Genomic DNA, 25656 nt, shown 5'->3' with positions numbered 1-25656 from the left:
GAATTCAGGTCCTGATTCAGCAAAGCCCTGAGGACCAGATTTATAAAGCTATTTAGAGGTTGCTGAGTTCTGTGTTGCAACAACACTCAATTGATTTAGGAGCTTAAATTCCATTTTCAAAATGGATTTAGGCATGAAAGAGTCTAAATCCCATTGGCTGTCAGAAGACTGTAGACTCCTCAGTGCTTAAATGTGAGAAAATGAGACTTAGGCTTGGGCATTTCGATGCTGTGTGCTGCAGCACTTAAATAGCTTTAAAAATCTGACCTTAAGGCACATTGGTTGCCTAAGCACTTTTGAAAATCCCACTAGGTGCCTACCTGCAAGTTTGGGTGCTTAAATGCCTCTGGATATCTGTCCTTCTACACTTGCTTAAGCTAATGGGATGTTTGTCCTTTTCAAAGTCCCACTTCTGAGTTTTAGTATTTTTCTTTGTACCTAGATGCACCTCATAGAGAAAGCAAAAGAAGACAATCAAACAATCATCACAGAATTCATCCTCCGGGGATTTGGGAATCTCCCTGAACTGCAGGTCCTTCTCCTCCTGTTTTTCCTAGTGATCTACATTGTGACCATGTCTGGGAACATCCTCATCATTGCGCTAGTTATCAGTGATCAGCACCTTCACAGCCCCATGTACTACTTCCTGGTGAATTTGTCCTGCCTGGAGACTTGCTACATCTCAACCATCCGGCCCAGGTTACTCACCTGTCTCCTGACTGGAGACAGAACCATTTCTGTCAGTGGCTGTTTTGCACAGTTTTATTGCTTTGGTTCTCTGGCAACTACAGAATGTTATCTCCTAGCAGTAATGTCTTATGATCGATATGTAGCGATATGCAAACCCCTGCATTATGCAGCCCTGATGAATGGCAGGTGGTGCCTTCAGCTAGCAGTGGGGTCATGGATAAGTGGATTTCTAATTTGTGTAATAATGATATGTTTGATGTCACAATTAACATTCTGTGGCCTCAGTGAAATTGACCATTTCTTTTGTGAGTTTTCTCCAATGCTAAAACTCTCCTTCAGTGACACCAGCATGATCGCACTGGTTAGTGTAATACTCACCTCCCTAGACCTGCCTTGCCCATTTCAATTAACTGTGACATCCTATGTTTGTATCATTGCTACTATACTGAGAATCCCTTCCACCACTGGGAGGCAAAAGGCCTTTTCCACCTGCTCCTCTCACCTCATTGTGGTTACAGTTTTCTATGGGACCCTAATGACTGTGTGTCTGCTACCAAAAACCAATACACTGAAAGCCCTGAACAAAGTGTTCTCTGTCTTCTACACAGTCCTGACTCCCATGCTCAGCCCTCTCATCTACAGCCTGCGAAACAAAGAGGTGAAGGAGGCCCTGAGAAAAGTCATCCGGTAATATATGTTGCTCAAATCAATTCAGAACGAGTCACTGATCTGTGAAAGAATCCATCTGGCTTAACGAGCAAGAAAGTTTACATCTAGTAGGGCCCAATCTCACACCAATGGGAACCGCTTTGTGGAATGTGAGGACATGTTACATTATGGGTTGATGACATTCCCATCCATGGCTAAAGTGGATACTTGCTACTGCCTAAAAGGAGTTTAGTCTGTAAAAGGGAGCGTTCTGGAATTGGTGAGGATCTTATCTGTATTCAGATGGATTAGACATAGATTTGTGCCTCTTATTTTATTTTGCTCAGTGACTTACTCTGTTCTGTCTGTTACTACTTGGGACCACTTAAATCCTACTTTCTGTATTGAATAAAATCACTTTTTACTTTTTAATTAACTCAGAGTATATATTAATACCTGGAGGGCAATCAACTGTGCATAGCTCTCTGTCAGTGTTATAGAGAGTGAACAATGCATGAGTTTGTCCTGCATAAGCTTTATACAGGGTAAAACTGATTTATTTGGGTTTAGACCCCATTGGGAGTTGGGCATCTGAGTGCTAAAGCAAAGCACACTTCTGTTAGCTGCTTTCAGGTAAACCTGCAGCTTTAGGGCAAGTAATTCAGACCCTGGGTCTTTGTTGGAGCAGACGGGAATGTCTGGCTCAGCAAGACAGATGCTGGAGTCCTGAGCTGTCAGGGAAAGCAGGGGTAGAAGTAGTCTGGGAACTCAGGTCACAGCTCCCAGAAGGGTTTCTTTGCTCTAACCCATTACAGTCAATGTTTGAAGCACTTGTCTTGCTTGTGCTTTCACTCCTGTTTCATGCAATGGGCACAGCTTTCATGAGGCACTGGTGGGCATTTCGGGGGCATTTTTTGACCTGCAAAAGAAGGCACCTGTTGGAGGAGGATGAGGATGATACTGACCTGGCAGATTCAAACTGGCTGATATTGCTCATGGGTCTTGGGAAAGTCTCTGATGCCCCCTGTGTAGACCAGTGTTTCTGCAGCAGGGCCACAAGCACAGACTGGGGGGAACCCATCGTCATGCAGACCTGGCATGACCAGAATTTGAACTGGGGCCATGATTGTATGTACACAAGGAGCCAGAATACAGACACTGCAAAAGGTATTACTCCATGGGTATGCAGGCCCTGGGTGACCACAGAGGCAAAGTTATGGACACCAGTGTGGCCTGCCCTGGAAAAGTTCATGATGCCAGGGTTTTCTGTCAGTCAGGCATCTCCTTTCATGGACAGGCCGGAACACTATTCCAAATGACAATGTCATACATGGAATTACTGTTCCCATGGTTATTCTATGGGATCCCATGTACCTTCTTCTGCCGGGGCATATGAAACCATATCCTGATCAGAGGCCATGCCAAAAGGAGGCTTAAATATATTCTCAAAAGGTGTAGAACGGTGGTTGAATGTGCATATGTCAGTTTGAAATCCTTGAGCCTGCGTTTGGGCTAACATTTCATTGTACACATTCCCTAAGACCCAGTGTGTCAGACCCAAAACAGATTAATGGCTATCAAAATAAAATAAATGATGTGAATGATTTGTGTTGAGACAACCTCTTTGCTACAGGTTGTGTGAGCATTTATCTTTTCTCTCTATTTTCTGGTTCTCAGACGTCAGAGTTTTGCTGAACTCAGCCTTTGGGAAGGGCCTGAGCTATCACTGGACACCTTAACTGTGCATTAACAAAGAGTTTTTGTGATCTTTTATTTCCTAGTTTTTTAAACAGAAGGAGGAATGTTTGTTGGTGGGAGTTACTGGCCGTTTAGAAAAATGTCGTTCTCAACTAGGTTTGCAGTGGATGCGCAACTGGGGCTCAGTAATAATCAAAGGACCTAGTTTTTATATTGTACTTTCCGTCAATACATCTCCAAGAGCTTGAGATCATTATTCCCATTTTACAGATGGGACACTGAGGCACATGATCATCCAACAGGCCAGTTGCAGAGCTGGGAATAATCCCAATCCAGCGGCTTCTCCACTGGGCCACACAGTTGCTCTGTGATTCCACAGTGTTCCTCCCACTCCTCTGCATGTTTTGTTATAGTTTCCTTCTTGTCCTGCCCTCAGTGCATGTGGAAAACAATGGATCATCATCCTCTTTCTAATTACCTGGTACGTCTCTGAAGACTGTTACCACATCCCCCCTCACTCTTCTTTTCTCCAGACTAAACACGTCCAATTCTTTCTACTTTCCTAACAGGTCAGGTTTTCTAAGTCTCTTTATCATTTTTGTTTCTCTCCTCTGGACTGTGTCAATTTTTTTCCCATACCTCTTAAAGTGCAGTGCCCAGAACTTGACATACTACTCCAGCTGAGGCCTCACCAGTGCCGAGTAGAGCAGAACAATTACCTCCCAGGTCTTACATACAACACACCTGTTAATTCACCCTGGAATGGGCAAGCCAGCCCAGACAATCAGCAAAGAATAACTTCTATGGGCCAAATCCTAAGGAACTCATTCTTCTCTAACTCAGGCCATATCTACAGACAAAATTAAGTCTTACGCCACCAGATAGTCACCCCAGTAACTACATTGCTCGTGCGTATCTGCACTTAGACCCTTGTGTCGGCACTGCATGATCTCACCAGGAGCACTCACAACGATTGCACTGACAGTGTGGGGCATCGTGGGAAGGCTCCTGAAAGCCAATAACATTCGACATAAGCAATACAGTGTCTACATTGAGACTAACTACATCAACCTTTACTCTACGCCGCTCGTGGAGGTGGGGTTATTAAGTTGGCGCAGTGGGGTAGTTACATCAGCAGGAGCTAAATTTAAGTGTAAACGCTTCCATAGTTAGGTCGGCGTAAGATGTCTTGAGTCAGCCTAACTCTGTAGTGGAGACCAGACCTCAGTAGTCAATGGCCTTGATGTTTACACTGTCTTAACAAGCACCATAGCACTGAATTCCCTCCTGAGGGCACTTTCAAAGCAGGGATCCTTAGCAGCATACTCAGTGGAGATCTCAAGAGCTGCCTGAGCCAGCGTGAGGCTGCTTTCCCCTATAAACCCTAGAAGGCTCCAGAGCAGGAGGCATGGAGGATCCTTGTATTATACAGGGGTGTGTGCATCAGGCAAGAAATCAAGAGCCAGCCCAGTGCAGCAGTGGAAGGTAGGTGTCTTGGCAGAGTGAATAAGGGCTTGTCCATATGGGGTGATGGTGCACCACAGCAGGGTGTTAATTCTAAAGTGCCTCAATGTGTTGTGCACAAAGGAACTTTCAGTGGGCACCAGCAAGAATCTACATGAGCCGGTTCACATGCCGGACGTTGGTGCCCTTTAGAAATCCCATTGCTCTTAAGAGCACTACCCCACCCTGTAGGCAAACTCTGAGAGCAGGAGACATGGAGGGGAGCAGCACGGAAGTGGAAACCAGATCCCCACACCCACTCAGCATCGACACAGAGGTCGCTGCTTCTTGCTGAGGATTAAAGGTAAATCTGAACCTTCCTGGGGTTTGTCCACACAAGGAGTCAGTGCGTGGCAAGCTGGAGTGGAAATCTAGAGTGTGGTAAGCTGCTGTGCAGTAAGAGGCCACACGGATCCAGCTATCACACACTAAAAGTCCCGTAGTGGATTTTTCCCTAGTGCTGTTTGAAATGGCGGTAGATCAATGCGCATTAGGGAATATTTAGTGCACTGGAGCAGGGTCCACACAGCGTGTTAGTATGTGGCAGGCTAGTGCTCTGCAGATTCACACCCCAGCTTGTCACGATCTAACTCTCTCTTTAGACAAGCCCGTGGTCAGATCCTGAGGATCTCACATAGGGAGGAAACGGTGCAGTAGTGGGAAGGAGCACAGCAGGAGCTGTCTCTCAGGCGCACACCGTAGTTGTGCATATCCTGCTCCCTCACTCTTCCTATTCTGCCCTTGATAGGTCTCATCCTCCCCCACCCTGAACAGGGCTGAACTGTAACACTGCATAGTGTGGCTGGGAGCATTGAGTTCCAGCTGTTCTGTTGCACCCGGGATGCTGCACAAAATCCAGGCCCAGACACTCTCACTCTTCAGGTGGGCAGCAGAGTGCAGCTGGGGTAGAGTGTGTCTCAGGGTGCCAAGGAGGAGAGGAAAGGGAGAGGGGTCTTTATGTGCCTGCTCGGGAGATTCCCTTTGTGCATGGGGAAGGGCACTGGGCAGAGGGAGTTTCCCAGCTGCGCTGCTAGTCAAGGTCCTGCTCTCAGTGTCTCAGGCATTAGCATGAGGAGAGCATGCTCACGCCCTGCTCTGCTGGTGCTGACATGCTGGCTCCTGAGCTGCACCTGCTGACTCAGAGCTGGGGGAAGAGAGGAGAGAGCGTCTCTTCTTTTCCCATTTACAGCATGGGGCTGGGAATGGAGCAGAGGGTGAGAAGAGAAGCAGATGCATGGATGAGCAGAGTTTAATGGGGCTGGGAATTTCAGGGGGGTCAGGTGACCAACTCCCCTTGATTTTTCAACGATGTCTAATTTCCTTAGGTCCCTTTGAATATCCCAGCCTCAGAAAAGACTCAGGGAGTTTCACTGAAAGAGGCGATGAACAAAATAGGACATGTGAGAGGTTAAGGACTAATGAATGGGATAGAGAAACTCCATCAGGTGCACCTACAAATCAAGAGTGACCCCATCAACTTAACAGACAGCACCTTTAGCACTCAGACATGAAACAATTTTCTCTTTACACAATGTGTCGTTGTCTCCTGGAACTCACTGTCATAAGAGATCATTGAGTAATTCAGGAAACTCAATAGTGTGGCAAGCGATAGCTCTGGATGGTTTTGGGTAGGGGGCTAACCTGGGATGTTGGACATGTGGGGTCAATTCTCTGTTATCCAGCAGGCTGGCTGGGGCCCTTTGGAGGAATTGCTTAAGCCAGATCTTAAAGGACTTGAGGCACCAAATGATGTAGATGGGCACCAAGTGGAATGCTGAAAAGCATCTAAGCAGGTTAGGCATCTAATATCCTTTGTCTTGAATGGAAGTGAGGCACTGAGCTTGATGAAGGACTTTGTGAAATCCCACTGGGCACTGCTCTGCATTTTTAGGCACTAAGTACCTTATCAAACTGACCCGCTGGGCCTCAGTTCTCCATCTGTACAATGGGCACAGAAACCTTTTCCAATCTCACTATGGCTTTGTGAGGATAAATGTATTAAGGCAGTGGCCCCAACCTTTTTGTGGCCAGAAGCACATTCCTGTTTTCAGAAGAGTGTGATGGGCGCCAACATTTTTTCAAGGCTTATTTTGTATTTTTACATTAAATAATACGAAAAACATCATATTTAATATTCTTCCCACTCCAGGCTGAAATAATACATACATTGTCTCTTATTTGAACCACTCATTTTGGAGTAAAATGTTAAAAAAATAATAAATTGCAAAGCACAAGAAAACAGCAGTATCAGTGCAGGAAGAATACTCACATACAGGGCCAGCTCCAGGGACCAGTGGAACAAGAAGGTGCCTGGCAGGGGGCCCTGGAATCTCTCCCCTGAGGGGCACTAGACAGGCCTCGGAGTTCTCTGTGCCCAGCAGGCGTGAGGCTGCGGCTTCTCTGCAGCCCCCAGTTCTCTGTGCCTGGCAGGCGCAGGGTCGCAGCTTCTCTTCTTGAAGCTGGAGAGAAGCCGCGGCCCTGCACCTGCCGGGGACAGAGAGCACCGGCGCCCGCAGCCCTGGAGTTCTCTGTCTCTGGCAGGCACAGAGCCAGAAGAAGCCGCAGCCCTGCGCCTCCTGGGGACAGAGAGAAGCAGCGCCCGCAGCCCGAGAGTTCTCTGTCCCCAGCAACCACAGAGCTGCGGCTTCTTTCCCCTGTTGAGCACCAGGTGGGCGCACATAAATGCCCCAGCGGGCGCCTTGGAGCCCACGGGCACCGCGTTGGGGACCAGTCCATTAAGGACTGTGAGGTGCTCAAATACTATGATGTTGCTCGGTCTGTAACCAGCACACTTCCATTGTTCTGGGTATTTGGGAATAGTCACTGAGTGAAGGCTAATTAAGGACCTTAGACCATGCAATGTGCTACTAGGAAAACAATTGAACTACAAAGGCTCTGTCTGTCTGACTACTCAGAATTTACAGCTCCTGGCTCTGAACTTACCTGGGCAGCTGTAAAATGGGAGGATCTCTGGCAGAAGTTAATATTGCAAAAAACAGTTTGGGAGATCAGAAATAGACCTCATAGATTTATTCATGTGTTGAAAGGCTGTGAGATCGTTCTTGTTAAAGCCATTCCTTTACTCTCTCTTAACGCCGCTGACCATTTTTAGTGTGGGCTAAAACTTGCCAGTGACTAGCATCCTTTGAGGAACAGCACATCCTTTGTGGCTCTGCATAGCTTGAATTAAGGTCCTGATTCAGCAAAGCCCTGAGGACCAGATTTTTAAAGCTATTTAGGGGTTGCTGAGCTCAGTGTTGCAATAATGCCTAACTGACTGAGGAGCCTAAATTCCATTTTCAAAATGAATTTAGGCATGGAGGAGTCTAAATCCCATTGGCTGTCAATAGAATGTAGAGTCCTTGGTGCATGCATCTGGAAAAATAAAATTTAGGCTTGGGCATTGTGATGCTGTGTGCTGTAGCACCTAAATAACTTTAAAAATCTGGCCTTAAGGCACATTGGTTGCCTAAGTACTTTTGAAAATCCCACTAGGCACCTACCTGCAACTTTGGGTGCCTAAATGCCTCTGGATATCTGTCCTTCTGCACTTGCTTAAGTTGATGGGATGTTAGTGCCTTTGAAAATCTCTTCTCTGAGTTTTAGTATTTTTCTTTGTACCTAGATGCACCTCATAGACAAAGCAGAAGAGGACAATCGAACAATCATCACAGAATTCATCCTCCTGGGATTTGGGAATCTCCCTGGACTGCAGGTCCTTCTCTTCCTGGTTTTCCTGGTGATCTATATTGTGACCATGTCTGGGAACACCCTCATCATTGCACTAGTTGTCACTGATCAGCACCTTCACACCCCCATGTACTTCTTTCTGGGGAACTTGTCCTGCTTGGAGACCTGCTATATCTTGACGATCCTGCCCAGGTTACTGGCCAGTCTCCTGACTGGAGACAGAACCATTTCTGTCAGTGGCTGTTTTGCACAGTTTCATTGCTTTGTTTGTTTTATCACTACAGAATGTTATCTCCTAGCAGTGATGTCTTATGATCGGTATCTAGCGATATGCAAACCCCTGCATTATGCAGCCCTGATGAACAACAGGTTGTGCCTCCAGCTAGTGGTGGGGTCTTGGATAAGCGGATTTCTATCTTGTGTAATAATGATGTGTTTTATGTTGCAATTAACATTCTGTGGCCCCAATGAAATTGACCATTTCTTTTGTGATTTTTCTCCAATGCTAAAACTCTCCTGCAGTGACACCAGCATGATCACATTGATTAGTTTCATATTCGCCTCCATAAACGCACCTTGCCCATTTCTATTAACTGTGACATCCTATGTTTGTATCATTGCTACTATACTGAGAATCCCTTCCATCACTGTGAGACAAAAGGCCTTTTCCACCTGCTCCTCTCACCTCATTGTGGTTGCAGTTTTCTATGGGACCCTAATGACTGTGTATCTGCTACCAAAAACCAATACACTGAAAGCCCTGAACAAAGTGTTCTCTGTCTTCTACACAGTCCTGACTCCCATGCTCAACCCCCTCATCTACAGCCTAAGAAACAAAGAGGTGAAGGAGGCTCTGAGAAAAGTCATCAGTTAATATATGTTGCTCAAATGAATTCATATGGAGTCACTCATCTGTGAAGGAATTTATCTGGCTTAATGAGCAAGAAAGTTTACATCTAGTAGGGTCCTAGATCATGCCAATAGGCACTTCTTTGGGGAATGGGAGGACATACTATGTCTTGGATTGATGACATTCCCATTTGCGTCTAAAGCTGATACTTGCTACTGCCTTAATTGGAGACCTGACTGTCTTGTGCTCTACACTCCACATGGTGACATGTGAGATTTCAGATAAGTGTTTCATCTATTTCTCTGTTCTCTCTGAGTTGGGAAAATGCCACATTCTACTTGGCACTGGCCTCAGATCCCTTTGGGTGGAATTAGCTGGTTCAAATATTTTCTATCTCTTTGATGTCCTGGATTCACAAAAGCTCCATAACTTTATATCTGGGAAGATTGTACTGGTCTTCCCATTTGTTATACTGTGTGTCATCTTGCAATGGGTAGAAGGGGTGTAAGCGTGTGCCTATACAGCAATGTAAGCTTAGGGTCTGTGGGACTTGAACCCGTAGGCTCAGTGAGTGTAAACCAAGGCTTGAGTGTCCACACTGAATATTAACACTAGGTTTAGAATTTCCTGACTCGGGCCTCACACCAGTGCTCAGGCATCTAGGCTCTACTATGCAGCCCTAAGTCAAACCAGTCTGTGCCAAGTCTTCAGCTGGCTAAAGAGAGAGCCTCTCCACTGCCCAGGATACGTGAAAGAAACTGGAACAAATGACAATGACTGCAAGGTGTGTGAGCAATTGCTGGACCCGGGCTAAAAAGAGATTAGTCTGTAAAAGGGAGCATTCTGGAATTGGTGTGGATCTTATATGTATTCAGTTTGATTAGACATAGATTGGCACATTTTATTTTATTTTGCTTGGTGACTTACTTTGTTCTATCTGTAACTACTTGGAATCACTTAAATCCTACTTTCTGTATTTAATAAAATCACTTTTTACTTATTAATTAACTCTGATTATGTATTAATACCCGGGGGAGCAAACAACCGTGCATATCTCTCTGTCAGTGTTATAGAGGGTGAATAATGTATGAGTTTACCCTGCATAAAGTTTATACAGGGTAAAATGGATTTATTTGGGTCTAGACCCCATTGAGATTTGGGCATCTGAGTACTAAAGACAAGCACACTTCTGTTAGCTGCTTTCAAGTGAACCTGCAACTTTGGGGCAAGTAATTCAGACCCTGGGTCTTTGTTGGAGCAGACGGGAAAGGCTGGCTCAGCAAGACAGTGTAGTGGAGTCCCAAGCTGGTAGGGAAAGCAGGGGTAGAAGTAGTCTGGGCACTCAGGTCGCAGTTCTCAGGGGGGTTTCTGTGATCCAACCCATCACAGTCAGCGTTTGAAGAACTTGTCTTGCATGTGCTTGCACTCCTGTTTCAGGCAATGGGGAGAGCTTCCATGAGGCGCTGGTGGATGTTTCAGGGGCATTTTCTGACCTTCAGATGAAGGCACCTGTTGGAGGAGGATGAGTGTGATACAGACCTGGCAGACTCAAACTGGCTGATGCTGCTCATGGCTCTCGGGAGAGTCACTAATGCCCCCTGTGTAGACCAGTGTTTCTGCAGCAGGGCCAGAAGCACAGACTGGTAGGACCCCATCGTCACGCAGACCTGGTATGACCAGACCTTGCTCATGAAGAAAGCTACATTTCTGGAGCCTTGTTAGCAGCTTGCCCGGACCCTTCAGCACCACGAAACATATGGAAGGGAAGCCATTCCTATTCAAAAATAGGTTACTATACCCCAGCCTACAGGTCCATTGCTAACCAGTTTGAGGTTGGATAGTCGACTGGAAGGTGAAGCAGTGGCTGAGGTTTTTGAGACAGTTAGGTGTGTGGTTTATCCAAAGGTGGGGGCATAAACAATATCTCCAAAGTAAGTGCTGGCTTGGAGACAATGGGGTTTACCCACTTCACTAGGGCCATGATTGTATGTACTCAAGGAGGTGGAGTACAGACACTGCAAAGGTACTACTCCATGGGTATGCAGGCCCTTGGGGACCACAGAGGTCAAGTTATGAATGCCATCATGGGCTGCCCTGGAAAAGTTCAAGATTCCAGGGTTTTCTGTCAGTCAGGCGTCTACCTTCATGGACAGCCTGGAACACTATTCCAAATGACAATGTCATAAGTGGAATCACTGTTCCCATGGTTATTCTAGGGGACCCCATGTTCCCTCTTTTGCCTGGGCTTATGAAACAGTGTCCTGATCACAGAAGCTATGGAAAAAGGAGGCTTAATTATCTTCTCAAAAGGTGTAGAATGGTGGTTGAATGTGTGTTTGTCAGATTGAAATCCTCAAGCTTGAGTCTGAGTTTAGGCTTATATTGCAGTGTGGACATTCCCTAAGACCCAGTGCGTCAGACCCAAAACAGATTAGTGGCCATCAAAATAAAATAAATGATGTGAATGATTTCTGTTGACACAACCTCATTCCTACAACAGCAACAACAACAAAATCAATGTCAAATAAAAAAGCAGCAGGTAGGTGTGGAGGAAATGATACTCATGACACATTTGAAAAGTGCCAGCATCTTTCATCCTGGAGCACATTGGGTAAAGTTTCAAAAAATGTCTAGCTGACTTAGAAGCATAAATCTCATTGACTCTCAATGAGACACAGATTCCCCTGTCCTTAGGTCCTTCTGAAAGAGGAGCTCTGGCTCTGAAGCCACTCTGGTGCTTTTGAAAATTCTACCCATTAAATAGTACTTTAATCCATAGGCCTCTGATTCAAATTAATACACAGGAACTAACTGAAGGCATGACAGTAGTTGAGCCGTTGAAGGTTATCTACACGGCAGCTAAAGGTGAGCCTTTCAGCCTGGGTAGGCAGCCTCGTGCTAGCAGGGCTTGTGCTAACATGCTAAAAATAGTTTTGTGGACATTGTAGGGTGGGGCCAAGACTGGGTGACTAGTCTGAGCTTCTCCTGAGGTGAGGGATGTCATTATGACGTGGACCAAACCTTGTTATGGTTGAGTTAAAAAACTTATTTTAACTGATGGTTGAATACCCGCTTCTATTCACATAACTGTCAGGATGAGTTTATCAGACGCCCCTTCCCCCTCCTAAGACAAAGAGGTGTGTGAACCTGCCCAAGAATTTGGACTGAGTGGGCAGAAGAGTTTGGCTGGGCATTGCTTGGTGTGTGAGAGAAGAGAGAGGAGAGAGAACACACAGAACAGAGAGAGAGAGCCTGAGGGAAAAAAGCAAGGAAGCCAAGCAGTAGCCCAGTGCAAGTCAGGAAAAAGTGAGCATTTGGGTCGCACGAGGTGGGGAATCAGACTTGGGGTGGTAAGCAAAGAAGCTGCTCCTTTTGTTCTTGGTTTCTCATGCATTCAGAGAAGACGGACTTTGTACATTCCTTTTCAATAAATGAGATTGGATCAAAGAAAATATCAGACTCCATCAATTTTTACTTCCAACTGGGACATCCCTATGGCTCCAAACTGTGACTAGCCACTTGGGTCAAAAATGGATAACAATATGCAGTCTCTCCCCGGCATGGAGATACACATTGTGTGTGTGGAGGTTTGAACCCTAATGCCCTTAGTATCTATTCATGATTGTCTTGTTTTTTCAGCAGAATAGCTGAGAGTGTCTGAGTGTTTGTGTCTCTGTCTGGTTCCCAGAGAAAAACAACCTGCTGCTTAGAGTAATAGGAATTATTCTCATTGCCACGATAACTCTGGTTATTCTTGTTAGCCATACAAATATCCAGTCCCACTTTGATGACTACAGTCTAATCACACATCGTGGAAAAAGGTATTTATTGGTTCAGAATTGGCCATCTTTTAAATTTATTGTATATCCTTGTGATGTTCTTGCAGTGCCCGGAACCATACGGCACCCACTGCCACCTCCCCTTAGCATGGGGAAGCCAAGTCTGTGCCTGCCAGGGGTCAGCTCCCTGAATATTATTGTGATTTTTGGTGTAAGGGACCATCTATCACAAAGGCAAGCTTACTGGGGTGGCAAGACAGACTTGAGTGCCCAAGGGGACTGTCTGTGACTCCATGTTAAGGCTGTTGTAGTGCTTGAGGAGGTCCCACTTGATACTTGGTTGGTGAAATCCAAGTCTAGACCTCACAGTCAATGAGGGGTTTGTGCCCTGCTTCTGAACAGTCTGCCCTGAGGTTGGTACCCATGGTCTTCAGCCACTCCAGTCAGGCTGCCAGCCCTTCTTCCCCTGTCATCGGGGATGGCATGAGTGAGCCAGGTGGTCTTGAAAAGCCTGTGCTGCCACATCCGATGAAGTGGGTATTCACCCAGGAAAGCTCATGCTCCAATATGTCTGTTAGTCTATAAGATGCCACAGGACTCTTTACTTCTTTTAATGTGACAATACTCTCCCCTGTCTTCAGCAACTCAGTGTCTGGAAAAGGGTGTGAAGTGGCCTTTACACTTTATAAGTGTGGTATCCTGTCAGGAGAGTAAGATCAGTGTTTGCCCATAAGGCCAGGGCAGGAAGCGCTTGTCCATTGCAGTGACAAGGCAGAATGGGAATGTGTGGTGTGGGTATTTTAGGTTATTGCACAAATAGGGCAGAGTTAAGGTTCTGTGGGCATTTATCTCCTCTGTGAATTTCCTGGCTCTCAGAAGTCAGAATTTTGCTGAATTCAGCCTTTGGGAAGGGCCCAAGCTACCACTGGGCACCTAAACTCAACATTAACAATTTATTTTTTTTACATTTTGTTTCCTAGTTTTTCTAACAGAAGGAGCAATGTCTGTTGGTAGGAGTTATTGGCAGTTTAGACAGCTGTCATTCTCATCTAGGTTCACAGTTTATGGGCTACTGCAGTTTGGTAGTAATCAAAAGACCTAGTTTTTATATTGGGCTTTTCATCAGCAGCTCTCCAAGAGCTTAACATCATTATCCCCATTTTACAGATGGGAAACTGAGGCACAGAGGTAACATGACTTCCCATGATCATCCAGCAGTCCAGTAGCAGAGCTGGGAACAGTCCCGGTCCAGTGGCCGGATGAAGATGACAAGAATAAAAAAAAATCTCTCACCACTCTTCAGCCTTCCTCAGAGCCCACGTTTCAGGGTCACATGGTAGAGTTGGTGTCAGCAACTCAGGGGCTGGAAAAGATAGATCTGCAGCTATGTAGGAAGCGGGATGTCCTGTCATCCCCACAGATGTGACTGAAAGGCCCAAAACATGGTAGCAGCTGCTGCCATACGAGTGCCCACACCTTTTGAGCATCCTCCAGCCCAGTCTATGATGCTGCTCAAATATTTGACAGCTGCCACCCACTCAATGTATTGTCCACACAGATCAATACAGAGCTGGTGGTAAGCTGGAGCCTGAGGCTGCTCGATGGCAATGGAGTTAAGTTTTATCCAGTCACGGTGCGGCAGCTCCACCCTGTCCCCGATGTGGGGATTATTGGCACCATCTGGCTGGCTCCGAATGGACTGAACTAAAAGCTCAAAGCAGAACCTCCCCCTTCTGAAACTGGTGCTATGAAGTCAGGTGGAAAACTCTTCCACTGGCCATTATCCGAGCAGCTCTGCTGTACAAGACACTGGGGTCAGATTCTGATCTCCGCTACCCAGCCACCCCCGTGTCATTCTGAAGTCACCCCACCATCACGTAGATTGAGACTCTCATCATGTTAATTTGCGCAAGTTAAAATTCTATCGTCAGCTCAACTTTCAACAGAACCAAACCAATCCCGCGCGTCTGGACAGACCCACGTGTAGACGACAGAGTTGCATGGGGCAGTTCTCAAAGTGCCTTAGGACCGCAAGTTCCCCCATTAACTTTCAATAGGGCTCGGATTTTAATGGGTTTTGGCTGTCTAATGTCCTTAACCTACAGGATCTCACAGTTCATCGCTAATGCGGGCTGGGCTGGGTGCATAGCCAGAGTGAGACTGCTCTCTAGACTTGTCCTTGGGGGACTGGGGCACTCAGAAGTTCCTAAAGTGTGATGAGAGGAGCACAAGTCCCTGTGACTCTCACACAGCAAGTCTGGTTCAATTTCAATTTTTTATTTTTTTTTTAATTTAAAAACTAGGACTGTCAGTCGCAGCTAAATCAAGCAATTAATGCAAAACAAATTAACTAGATTTAAAAAAAAAGTTATGGTTAATAGCAGTTTTAATCGCACTGTTAAACAAGCATAGAATACCAATTTAAATGTATTATAAATATTTTTGAATGTTTTTCTACATTTTCAAATATGTTGATTTCCATTGCAACCCAGAATACAAAGTGTGGAGTGCTCACTTTACATTATAGCAGTTCTGTGGGAATGCCTGGTCTCACTTTCAGGTAACATTGTAAATAAGAAGCAGGCCGCATTATCTCCCCTAGAGGTGAAAAACTTGTTTCTCTTAGCCACTGGCTGAACAAGAAGTAGAACTGAGTGGACTTATGGGCTCTAAAGTTTTACATTGTTTTGGTTTTTAGTGCAGTTATGTAAAAAAACAAAAACAAATATGGAATTATAAGTTGTATTTTCACAATAAAGAGATTGCACTACAGTACTTGTATGAGGTGAATTGAAAAATACTATTTCTTTTATCCTTTTTACAGTGCAAAAATTTGTAAACAAAATAATAATATAAAGTGAGCACTGTATGCTTTGTATTCTGTGTTGGACTTGAAATCGATATATTTGAAAATGTAGAAAAACATCCAAAAAGATTGATAATAAATTGTCTCTTTCCAGAGAAGACAGACGGAATGGTCTGTGCCTCAAGGAGGTCACAGTGGTTTATACTGTGGGTCTTTTTTTTCTACTCAGCTGAGCGGGGGAGCTGGAGGGAGAGATGGCCGTGGTTTCACAAACCTTCTGCTTGCAGACTTGCTCACCAGATACTTGACCCTGCAAGTGTCACACTTTCCCTTTAACCCATTTTTCCTGGGAAAAGTGAGCTTGTAGATTTTGAAAGTAGAAAAAGTCCATTGTGATCATCTAGTCTGGCCTCCTGCATAATACAGGCCAAAGAAATTTTACCCAACGATTCCGTCACCAGACCCCTCACTTGTCATTGAGCTAGAGTGGTTCTTTTAGAAAGAGACCTCTGCTCTTTATTTCAAGACTCCAAGTGATGGAGAATCCACCACAGCCCTACGTAAATTGTCCCAGGGGATAGTTGCCTTCAGTGTTAAAAATGTGCACCTTCTTTCTAGTCTGTATTTATCTTGCTTCACCTTCCAGCCACTGTCTCTTGTTATGCCCTTGTCTATAAGATTAAAGAGCCCTCTGCTATCAGACATCTCTTCCCCAGGTAGGTACAGCCAGACTGTGACCAAATCAACTCTTTGTTAAGTTTCGTAACCTCCTCTGTGTTAAGTTAAATAATTTGTGGTTTTTAAGTCTGTTACTGCAAGGTAACTTTTTCATCTCACAAATCATTCTTGTAGCTGATCTGAACAAGGTCCCGTGGAATGTGGTACATTCTTCATCTCTTTGAATCTTTAGAACAATATTGGAGTCTCTGATAAGCAGATATGCTCTAGAGAGGATCAAATTAGATGATTTATAGATTTAAAGGCCAGAAGGGACCATTGTGATCTAGTCTGACTTCCTGCATTGTGCAGGCCACAGGACTTCCGTGGATTAATTACTACTTCAAATACAATAGCTGTGATTGAACTGGAGAAGATCTTGTAGAAATATTTGGTTTAAATAATTCCAGTGATGGAGACTCCACCACAACCTTTGGCAAGTTGTTCCAATGGTCTGTTACCCTCCCTGTCAAAAATTTCCACCTGCTTTCTAGTCTGAATTTGTCTAGCTTCAACTTCCAGTCATTGGTTATTGTTACACCTTTCTGTTCCCCATGTATGTATTTATAGACTGTGGTCCAGCCAACCCTTAACCTTTTCTCTGTTAATCTAAATAGACTTATACAGATCAATCTATCATTATCAGGCATGTTTTCCAACCCTTCAATCATTGTCATGGCACTTCTCTGAACCCCCTCCAATTTTCTAGCATAATGGTTCCTTCTGGCCTCAAAATCTCTGAAGCTATTAAAAATCATTCAATACATTTTTTTCCTTATCTTTCTTTTAGTTTTTGATCCTTCATTTAAAAAATAAAATTAGAAATAAGTCATAAATATTTAACAGTGAAGGCAACTAATCATTGAAACACTTTAATAAAATTTGTGTTGGATTTTCCCTCACCGACCATTTTTAACTCAAGATGGATGTTTTTCCTAAAAGATCTGCCCAGGGAATTATTTTGGGGAAGTTCTAGGGCCTGTATTATACTTGAGGTCAGACTGAAAGACCACAATGGTCCCTTCTGGCCTTGGAATCTATTAATCATTTATCTCTCTCCAAAATCACACCTTCTGCTCAAAACTTGTTCTTTTTCTTTCTGATGTACTTGCCTTGAGGGAAAGCGAGAGACAGAGACAGAGAGTACAGGTGTGTGGAGAGAGAGAGAGAAATTCGGAGATGGATTAACACAAACAGGGATTGTTAGACAGACATTTCTTTAAGGGAAGTAATTCTGTGGCCCAGACTTTCAATTACGGGAGTCTAAATAGGCTCATAAATGGGGACTTTCAAAGTGGCCTAAAGGAGCACTAAATTAGAAAATTAAATGAAAAGAGATGGACAAAAAAGAGGAAGTCATCAGAACGCTGCCTATCCTCCTTTAAGTGCTGTGGTGATTATATTTGTCTACCATTGATTATCAAGGCAACTATGGAGCATTCTCAGAGTCCTTTCACCAAAAATCCTGCAAACATAAGAGCCTTGACAGTCTAGAAAATGTTTAAGTTTTCTCTTTTTCTTGAAACAGTCTGTGCTCCTATCAACACAGTCTGGGATTTTCAGAGAAGCCTGTGGGAGTTAGCTGTCTGAGGGGAGGCCTACACATAAAATGCTGCACCGACTCAGCTGCGCCACTGTAGCGCTTAAGTGAAGATGCTCCTACGTCGACGGGAGAGAACTCTCCCATCAGTGTAGTTAATCCATCTTCCCAAGAAGCAATAGCTATGTCGATGGGAGAAGCTCTTCCGCCAACCTAGCGCTGTGTACACCGGGGGGTTAGGTTAGTATAACTACATCGCCTATGCATGTGGATTTTTCACATTCCTGAGGGATGTAGTTATAGTTGTGTAGTGTAGACCAGATCTGACTGTCGCTTAAACAAAAATAGATCTGGGACTAGGGGTTTTTACTTCAAAAGGGCTAACTTTAAAGAATTAAGGAAATTAGCTAGGGAAGTGGATTGGATTGAAGAACTTGTGGATCTAAATGTGGAGAAGGCCTGGAATTACTTTAAGTCGAAGCTGCAGAAACTATCAGAAGCCTGCATCCCAAGAAAGGGGGAAAAAGCCATAGGCAGGAGTTGCAGACCAAGCTGGATGAGCAAGCATCTCAGAGAGGTGATTAAGACAAAGCAGAAAGCCTACAAGAAGTGGAAGATGGTTAGCAAGAAAAGCTACCTTAGTGAGGTCAGAACATGTAGGGATAAAGTGAGAAAGGCTAAAAGCCATGTAGAGTTGGACCTTGCAGAGGGAATTAAAACCAATAGTAAAAGGTTCTATAGCCATATAAAAAAGAAGAAAACAAAGAAAGAAGTGGGACTGCTAAACACTGAGGATGGAATGGAGGTTAATGATAACCTAGGCATGGCCCAATATCTAAACAAATACTTTGCATCAGTCTTTAATAAGGCTAATGAGGAGCTTAGGGATAATGGAAGGATAACAAATGGGAATGAGGATATGGAGGTGGATATTACCACATCTGAGGTAGAAGCCAAACTTGAACATCTTAATGGGACAAAATCAGAGGGCCCAGATAATCTTCATCCAAGAATATTAAAGGAACTGGCACATGAAATTGCAAGCCCATTAGCAAGAATTTTTAATACATCGGTAAACTCAGGGGTTGTACCGTACGACTGGAGAATTGCTAACATTGTTCCTATTTTAAGAAAGAGAAAAAAAGTGACCCGAGTAACTATAGGCCTGTTAGTTTGACATCTGTAGTATGTAAGGTCTTGTAAAAATTTTTGAAGGGGAAAGTAGTTAAGGACATTGAGGTCAATGGTAATTGGGACAAATTACAACATGGTTTTACAAAAGGTAGATGATGCCAAACCAACCTGATCTCCTTCTTTGAGAAGGTGACAGATTAATTAGACAAAGGAAATGCAGTAGATCTAATTTACCTCGATTTAAGTAAGGCGTTTGACACTGTTCCACATGGGGAATTATTAGTTAAATAGGAAAAGATAGGGATCAATATGAAAATTGAAAGGTGGATAAGGAACTGGTTAAAGTGGAGACTACAATGGGTTGTACTGAAGGGTGAACTGTCAGGCTGGAAGGAAGTTACTAGTAGAGTTCCTCAAGGATCAGTTTTGGGACCAATCTAATTTAACCTTTTTATTATTGACCTTGGCACAAAAAGCGGGAATATGCTAATAAAGTTTGCGGATGACACAAAGCTGGGAGGTATTGCTAACACAGAGAAGGACTGGGATATCATACAGGAAGATCTGGATGACCTTGTAAACTGGAGTAATAGTAATAGGATGAAATTTAATAGTGAAAAGTGCAAGGTCATGCAGTTAGAGATTAATAATAAGAATTTTAGTTATAAATTGGGGACACATCAGTTGGAAGCAACAGAGGAGGAGAAGGACCTTGGAGTATTGGTTGATCACAGGATGACTATGAGCCGCCAATGTGATATGGCCGTTAAAAAAGCTAATGCAGTTAAGGATGCATCAGGCGAGGTATTTCCAGCAAAGATAAGGAGGTGTTAGTACAGTTATATAAGGCACTGGTGAGACCTCATCTGGAATACTGTGCGCAGTTCTGCTCTCCCATGTTTAAGAAGGATGAATTCAAACTGGAACAGGTTCAGAGACGGGCTACTAGGATGATCCGAGGAATGGAAAACCTGTCTTATGAAAGGAGACTCAAAGAGCTTGGCTTGTTTAGCCTAACCAAAAGAAGGTTGAGGGGGGATATGCTTGCTCTTTATAAATATATCAGAGGGATTAATATTAGGGAGAGAGAGGAATTATTTAAGCTTAGTACCAATGTAGACACAAGAACAAATGGGTATAAGCTGGACACCAGGAAGTTTAGACTTGAAATTAGATGAAGGTTTCTATCCATTAGAGGAATGAAGTTCTGGAACAGCCTTCCAAGGGGAGTAGTGGGGGCAAAAGGCATATCTGGCTTTAAGACTAAGCTTGATAAGTTTATGGAAGGGATGGTATGATGGGATAGCCTAATTTTGGCAACTGATCTTTGATTATCAGCAGGTAAGTATGCCCAGTGGTCTGTGACGGGATGTTGGATGGGATGGGATCTGAGTTACTGCAGAGAATTCTTTCCTGAGTGCTGTCTGGTGACTCTTGCCCACATGCTCAGGGTTTAGCTGATCGCCATATTTGGGGTCAGGAAGGAATTTTCCTCTGGTGCACATTGGCAGAGGCTCTGGAGGTTTTTCACCTTCCTCTGCAGCGTGGAGCATGGGTCACTTGCTGGTGTATTCTCTGCAGCTTGAGGTCTTCAAACCACAATTCTGAAGACTTCAATAACTCAGACATCGGTTAGGGGTTTGTTATAGAAGTGGATGGGTAGGATTCTGTGGCCTGCTTTGTGCAGGAGGTCAGACTAGATGATCATATTGGTCCCTTCTGACCCTAAAATCTATGAGTCTATTGAATGCAGTAGGAGTTGGGTGCCTAATACTCTTAGACTAAACTAAAAATTCCAGCCTAGATCTCAAATAGTTGAGTGAGTCCAGTAAGCTAGTTCAACCTGATGTGGTCTTGATGCAATAATCACTGCGTACAATTCTTAGTAGTGTTAGAATGTTGTTTTCTTTAGTCTTGTTCAGTGCTCTGTTTGGAAATGCAAAAAATAAACAATTCCCCCATCACATTGCTTTAGATATGATCACCACAAGCAGTCTCCAGGGTCATTCCTCTGTCAGCAACATACAGGAGAGGCTGGTTTCTTCTATAAAGCCCACAATAACCAGAGAAAGTGTAATGAAGGTTTTGCTTACTGGAACTAGCAGGGTCGCAGGACCCATCAAGAAAATGGACAGGTCTTTACAGAGAGCAAGTGAAAGTGCATAAAGAAAATGAGGACGGGAGAGTGATTGATGGTGGAAACTACATCATGATTCCCCAGACCGGCCACCATTGGTACACTGGTCACTTCTCGCATACCAGTACATTGACCACTCCTTCATACTCACAATTAAAGGTAAATGTTAGGGCTGAGTGGAAATTTTCCACCAGAACCTTTTTTTTTAATGTAGTTCCTCATGGAAACTGTCTGTTTTCCTCCATTTTTTTAAAAAAAGTTTTCTTCAGAAAACCCAAACATATTTTGTTTTCTGATGGAATTCTTCTGGTTTTCAGCAACTTTCAGCACAAATTTTTCAGTTTTCAGGTTTTTTGATGAAAAGTTGACAATTCACATTAAGGGGATGGGGGACTTCCAACCAGATCTAGTTGATGTAATTATTGGGGAAAATCCTGGGAGTCTTTATTCACTTTTTGCTCAGTCTGTAACCAAAACACTTCCATTGCTCTGGGTATATGGGAATTTTCACAGAGTGAAGGCTGATTTAGGGCCTTAGACCATGCAGATTACTACTAGGAAAACAATTAAACTACAAAGGCTCTATCTGTTGGTCTGTGTCTGTCTCTCTTGGTTTCTGAGCATTTCCCATTCTATCCTGTCCCAGACAAGGTGTTTCAGTGTTTCTTTGATTGCCTGCATTTGATTCCTCTCTATGAAAATTTGCCCTTGCTTTTCAGCCCACTGTTGTTTTCCAAGCTACTTTTTATGTTGTGGATGAGATATAGTGACTGGGTGGGAATGGTGTCTCATGTAGCAAGCAAAATCAGCTGCTTTGTACTTCCATAAGGAAAACAAAACCTTGTCCTCAGGTGGCTCACGACCAGGCTGTTTCTTGATATACCTTCTCTAACTTAACTGATAACGTAGACACATTTCAGCTCACTTGGTGTTTCAGAGATCATTTGAGTGAAACTGGTTACAGTGATACATTACTGATCTAGTGTATTACTCCTTTGTTTCTTTATTTCTCTAACACGGGAATACAGAGGGTTTTTTTTATATTGCCTTTTCGGATGTGTTACATTTCTTTTGATAAAGAGAGCTTGTGGGAAATTTCTTGTCAAAACTGTTTTTTATTATTTTTTATGTAAAATTGGGTTTTCATATTAAATGAATTTTTTTCATGAAAACTGTCTACTTTCCCTGGAAAATGGCATGTTTTTACTGAAAAAAAAATTTGGCCAAAACCCAAAAACTTTTCAGCCAAAAACTGAAAAATATTGGGTCAAAAATCAAAAGCTTTCTGCCTCTGGTGAAAAAGTTTCAGTTTCCAGCCACAAAATTTTGATTGTCAATATTTTTCACAAAAAGTCAAAAATTTCTGTGAAGAAAAAAAATTCCAGTCAACTCTAATGTTAAATAGAGCTGTTTCACACATCTCCCTCTATCTGTCTAATTTCTCTGCCTGTCTGCGTATGTCTCTCTGTGCCTGTCTGTCTGTTTCTCTGTTTGCCTGTGTCTTTTTCTCTCTTTCTAAGGCATCTGTGGTATATTGAAAACTGTTATAGGCTATCACTTTAAATTCTTAAGGGTTTTCCAGGTTCTGCTTGCAGACCAAGGGGCTCTGTAGGGAAGCATGAGATCAGTGTCTTTCAGAAGTCAGTCTGAAAAGAGCCAGCCTGGAGCAATGTGGGGTGAGTTTGATGTCTCTGCCTTACAGAGCAGCCTGCTTTTCTCTCTCTGGTTTTGGGTTTTGTACACTGGGGTTTTGGATTTTATGCAATAATGTCATTTTACACTGCAACCTTTAGAGAGAGTATTTGATGTTTTAATCTAACTTCACTGTTTGTATCCTGTGAGCATAACAGTACCCAGGGCGATACCATAGCCTTTATCTCCCATCCCCCAGCCCTTTAGAAAGGGGTTGAATGCCTTTCTATCTTCCTGACAACTCACCTCTTTCACATGGATTCTCACTTCTTTCCTCAGTTGTTTCTACAATGTCCCTCTGGATTTTCCCTTAAAGTGGAAGCTCTGTGCATGTTCCTGACCCGGTAACTGCTAGTTGTCTCCAGCAGAGCCTTTCCTCCACTGATCGGCATGTCAGCTGAGAGCTCTCAGCAGCTGTCAGGAGGCACTGAGCACTGCATCATCTCTTTGCAATGTTCTTTGAGATTACAAGGTAGATCAACCAGACCTACTGCTCTGTCTATCCCACTTAAAAATACATAGCATGTAGGATGAACATGCACTCAGAAGTTACAGCTCCTGGTTCTAACCTCACTTGGGCAGCTGTAAAGTGGGAGGATCTCCAGCAGAAGTTAATATTGCAAAAAACAGTTTGTGAGATCAGAGTTAGATCTCATGGATTTATTCATGTGAGGAAAGACTGTGAGATAGTTATTGTTAAAGCCATTCCTTTACTCTCTCTTAGCTCCGCTGACCATTTTTAGTGTGGGCTAAAACATTCCAGTGGCTAGCATCCTTTGAGGAACAGCAGATCCTTTGTGGTTCTGCATAGCTTGAATTAAGATCCTGATAAAGCAAAGCCCTCAGGCCCAGATTTTTAAAGCTATTTAGGGGTTGCTGAGCTTAGTGTTGCAACAATACCTAACTGACTGAGGATCCTAAATTCCATTTTCAAAAGGATTCAGGCAGGGTTTCTTAAACAGGTGTTGCTGCTTGTGTAGAGAAATCCCCTGGCATTCCGGACTGGTGTGTTTACCTGCGCCCTCCGCAGGTCTGGCTGATCGCGGCTCCTACTGGCCGTGGATCACTACTCTGGGCCAATGGGAGCTGCTGGATGCGATGGCCAGTAAGACCCTCAGCCAGCACCACTTCCAGCAGCTCCCATTGACCCGAAGCAGTGATCCGCAGCCAGTGGGAGCCTCGATCGGCCAGACCTACAGACGGAGCAGGTAAACAAACTGGGTCCGGCACGCCAGGGGCTTTCCCTACACAAGCGGCGACCCCTGTTAGAGAATAAATGAATAAATCCATGAGATCTAACTTCTGACTTAATGAGCAAGAAAGTGTACATCTGGTAGGGCCCCTAGCTCTCACCAATGGGAACTGCTCTGAGGAATGTGAGGAGATGCTATGTTTTGGGACGATGACATTCCCATTCATGGCTAAAGCTGGGATGTTTGTCCTTTTGAAAGTCCCATCTCTGAGTTTTAGTACATTTCTTTGTACCTAGATGCAGCTCGTAGACAAAGCAGAAGAGGACAATCGAACGGTCATCACAGAATTCATCCTCCTGGGTTTCGGGAATCTCCCTGAACTGCAGGTCCTTCTCTTCCTGGTTTTCCTGGTGATCTACATTGTGACCATGTCTGGGAACATTCTCATCCTTGCGCTAGTTGTGGCTGATCAGCACCTTCACACCCCCATGTACTTCTTCTTGGGGAACTTGTCCTGCTTGGAGACCTGCTACACCTCCACCATCCTGCCCAGGTTACTGGTCAGTCTCCTGACTGGAGACAGAACCATTTCTGTCAGTGGCTGTTTTGCACAGCTTTATTGCTTTGGTTCTCTGGCAGCTACATAATGTTATCTCCTAGCAGCGATGTCTTATGGTCGGTATTTAGCGATATGCAAGCCCCTACGTTATGCAGCCCTGATGAATGGCAGGTTGTGCTTCCAACTAGCAGCGGGTTCTTGGATAATTGGATTTCTATTTTGTGTAATAATAACGTCTTTTATGTCAGAATTAACATTCTGTGGCTCCAGTGAAATTGACCATTTCTTTTGTGATTTTTCCCCAATGCTAAAACTCTCCTGCAGTGACACCAGCATGATCACACTGGTTAGTGTAATACTCACCTCCCTAGACTCTCCTTGCCCATTTCTATTAACTGTGACATCCTATGTTTATATCATTGCTACTATACTGAGAATCCCTTCCACCACCAGGAGGCAGAAGGCCTTTTCCACCTGCTCCTCTCACCTCATTGTGGTTACAGTTTTCTATAGGACCCTAATGACTGTGTATCTGCTACCAAAAACCAATACACTGAAAGCCCTGAACAAAGTGTTCTCTGTCTTCTACACAGTTCTGACTCCCATGCTCAATCCCCTCACCTACAGCCTGCAAAACAAAGAGGTGAAGGAGGTCCTGAGAAAAGTCATCCGTAAATATATGTTTCTCAAATGAATTCAGATGGAGTCACTGATCTGTGAAGAACAGGAGTACTTATGGCACCTTAGAGATTAACAAATTTATTTCAGCATAAGATTTCGTGAGCTACAGCTCACTTCTCCAATGCCTATCCAAAGAAGTGAGCTGTAGCTCACGAAATCTTATGCTGAAATAAATTTGTTACTCTCTAAGGTGCCACAAGTACTCCTGTTCTTTTTGCAGATACAGACTAACACAGCTGCTACTCTGAAATTTGATCTGTGAAGGAATCCATCTGGCTTAATGAGCAAGAAAGTTTACATCTAGTAGGGCCCTAGCTCAAATCAATGGGAAGTGCTTTG

The 25656-nt window shown here is 44.0% G+C and overlaps 2 protein-coding genes and 1 pseudogene across 2 annotated transcripts; all 3 read left to right on the top strand.

Annotated features, from left to right (window-relative positions):
- Positions 1–442: 442 nt before the first annotated feature.
- Positions 443–1381, top strand: LOC115641062 (olfactory receptor 11A1-like). Its single transcript, XM_030544173.1, has one exon. The coding sequence runs from the start codon at positions 443–445 to the stop codon at positions 1379–1381; it is 939 nt and encodes a 312-aa protein (XP_030400033.1).
- Positions 1382–8164: 6783 nt separating this feature from the next.
- LOC115641048 (olfactory receptor 10A7-like) lies at positions 8165–9103 on the top strand. Its single transcript, XM_030544157.1, has one exon. The coding sequence runs from the start codon at positions 8165–8167 to the stop codon at positions 9101–9103; it is 939 nt and encodes a 312-aa protein (XP_030400017.1).
- Positions 9104–24373: 15270 nt separating this feature from the next.
- On the top strand, positions 24374–25330 carry LOC115641061 (annotated as a pseudogene).
- The last annotated feature ends 326 nt before the right edge of the window (positions 25331–25656 follow it).

The sequence above is a fragment of the Gopherus evgoodei genome, unplaced genomic scaffold (assembly GCF_007399415.2).
Source record: "Gopherus evgoodei ecotype Sinaloan lineage unplaced genomic scaffold, rGopEvg1_v1.p scaffold_33_arrow_ctg1, whole genome shotgun sequence".
Lineage (NCBI taxonomy): Eukaryota > Metazoa > Chordata > Testudines > Testudinidae > Gopherus > Gopherus evgoodei.
The sequence above is the reverse complement of the archived record's forward strand: the minus strand, read 5'-3'. Positions and strand labels throughout refer to the sequence as shown.

Coding starts and splice junctions, on each gene's coding strand:
- LOC115641062 (XM_030544173.1), top strand. CDS start 443: ATGCACCTCATAGAGAAAGCAAAAGAAGACAATCAAACAATCATCACA.
- LOC115641048 (XM_030544157.1), top strand. CDS start 8,165: ATGCACCTCATAGACAAAGCAGAAGAGGACAATCGAACAATCATCACA.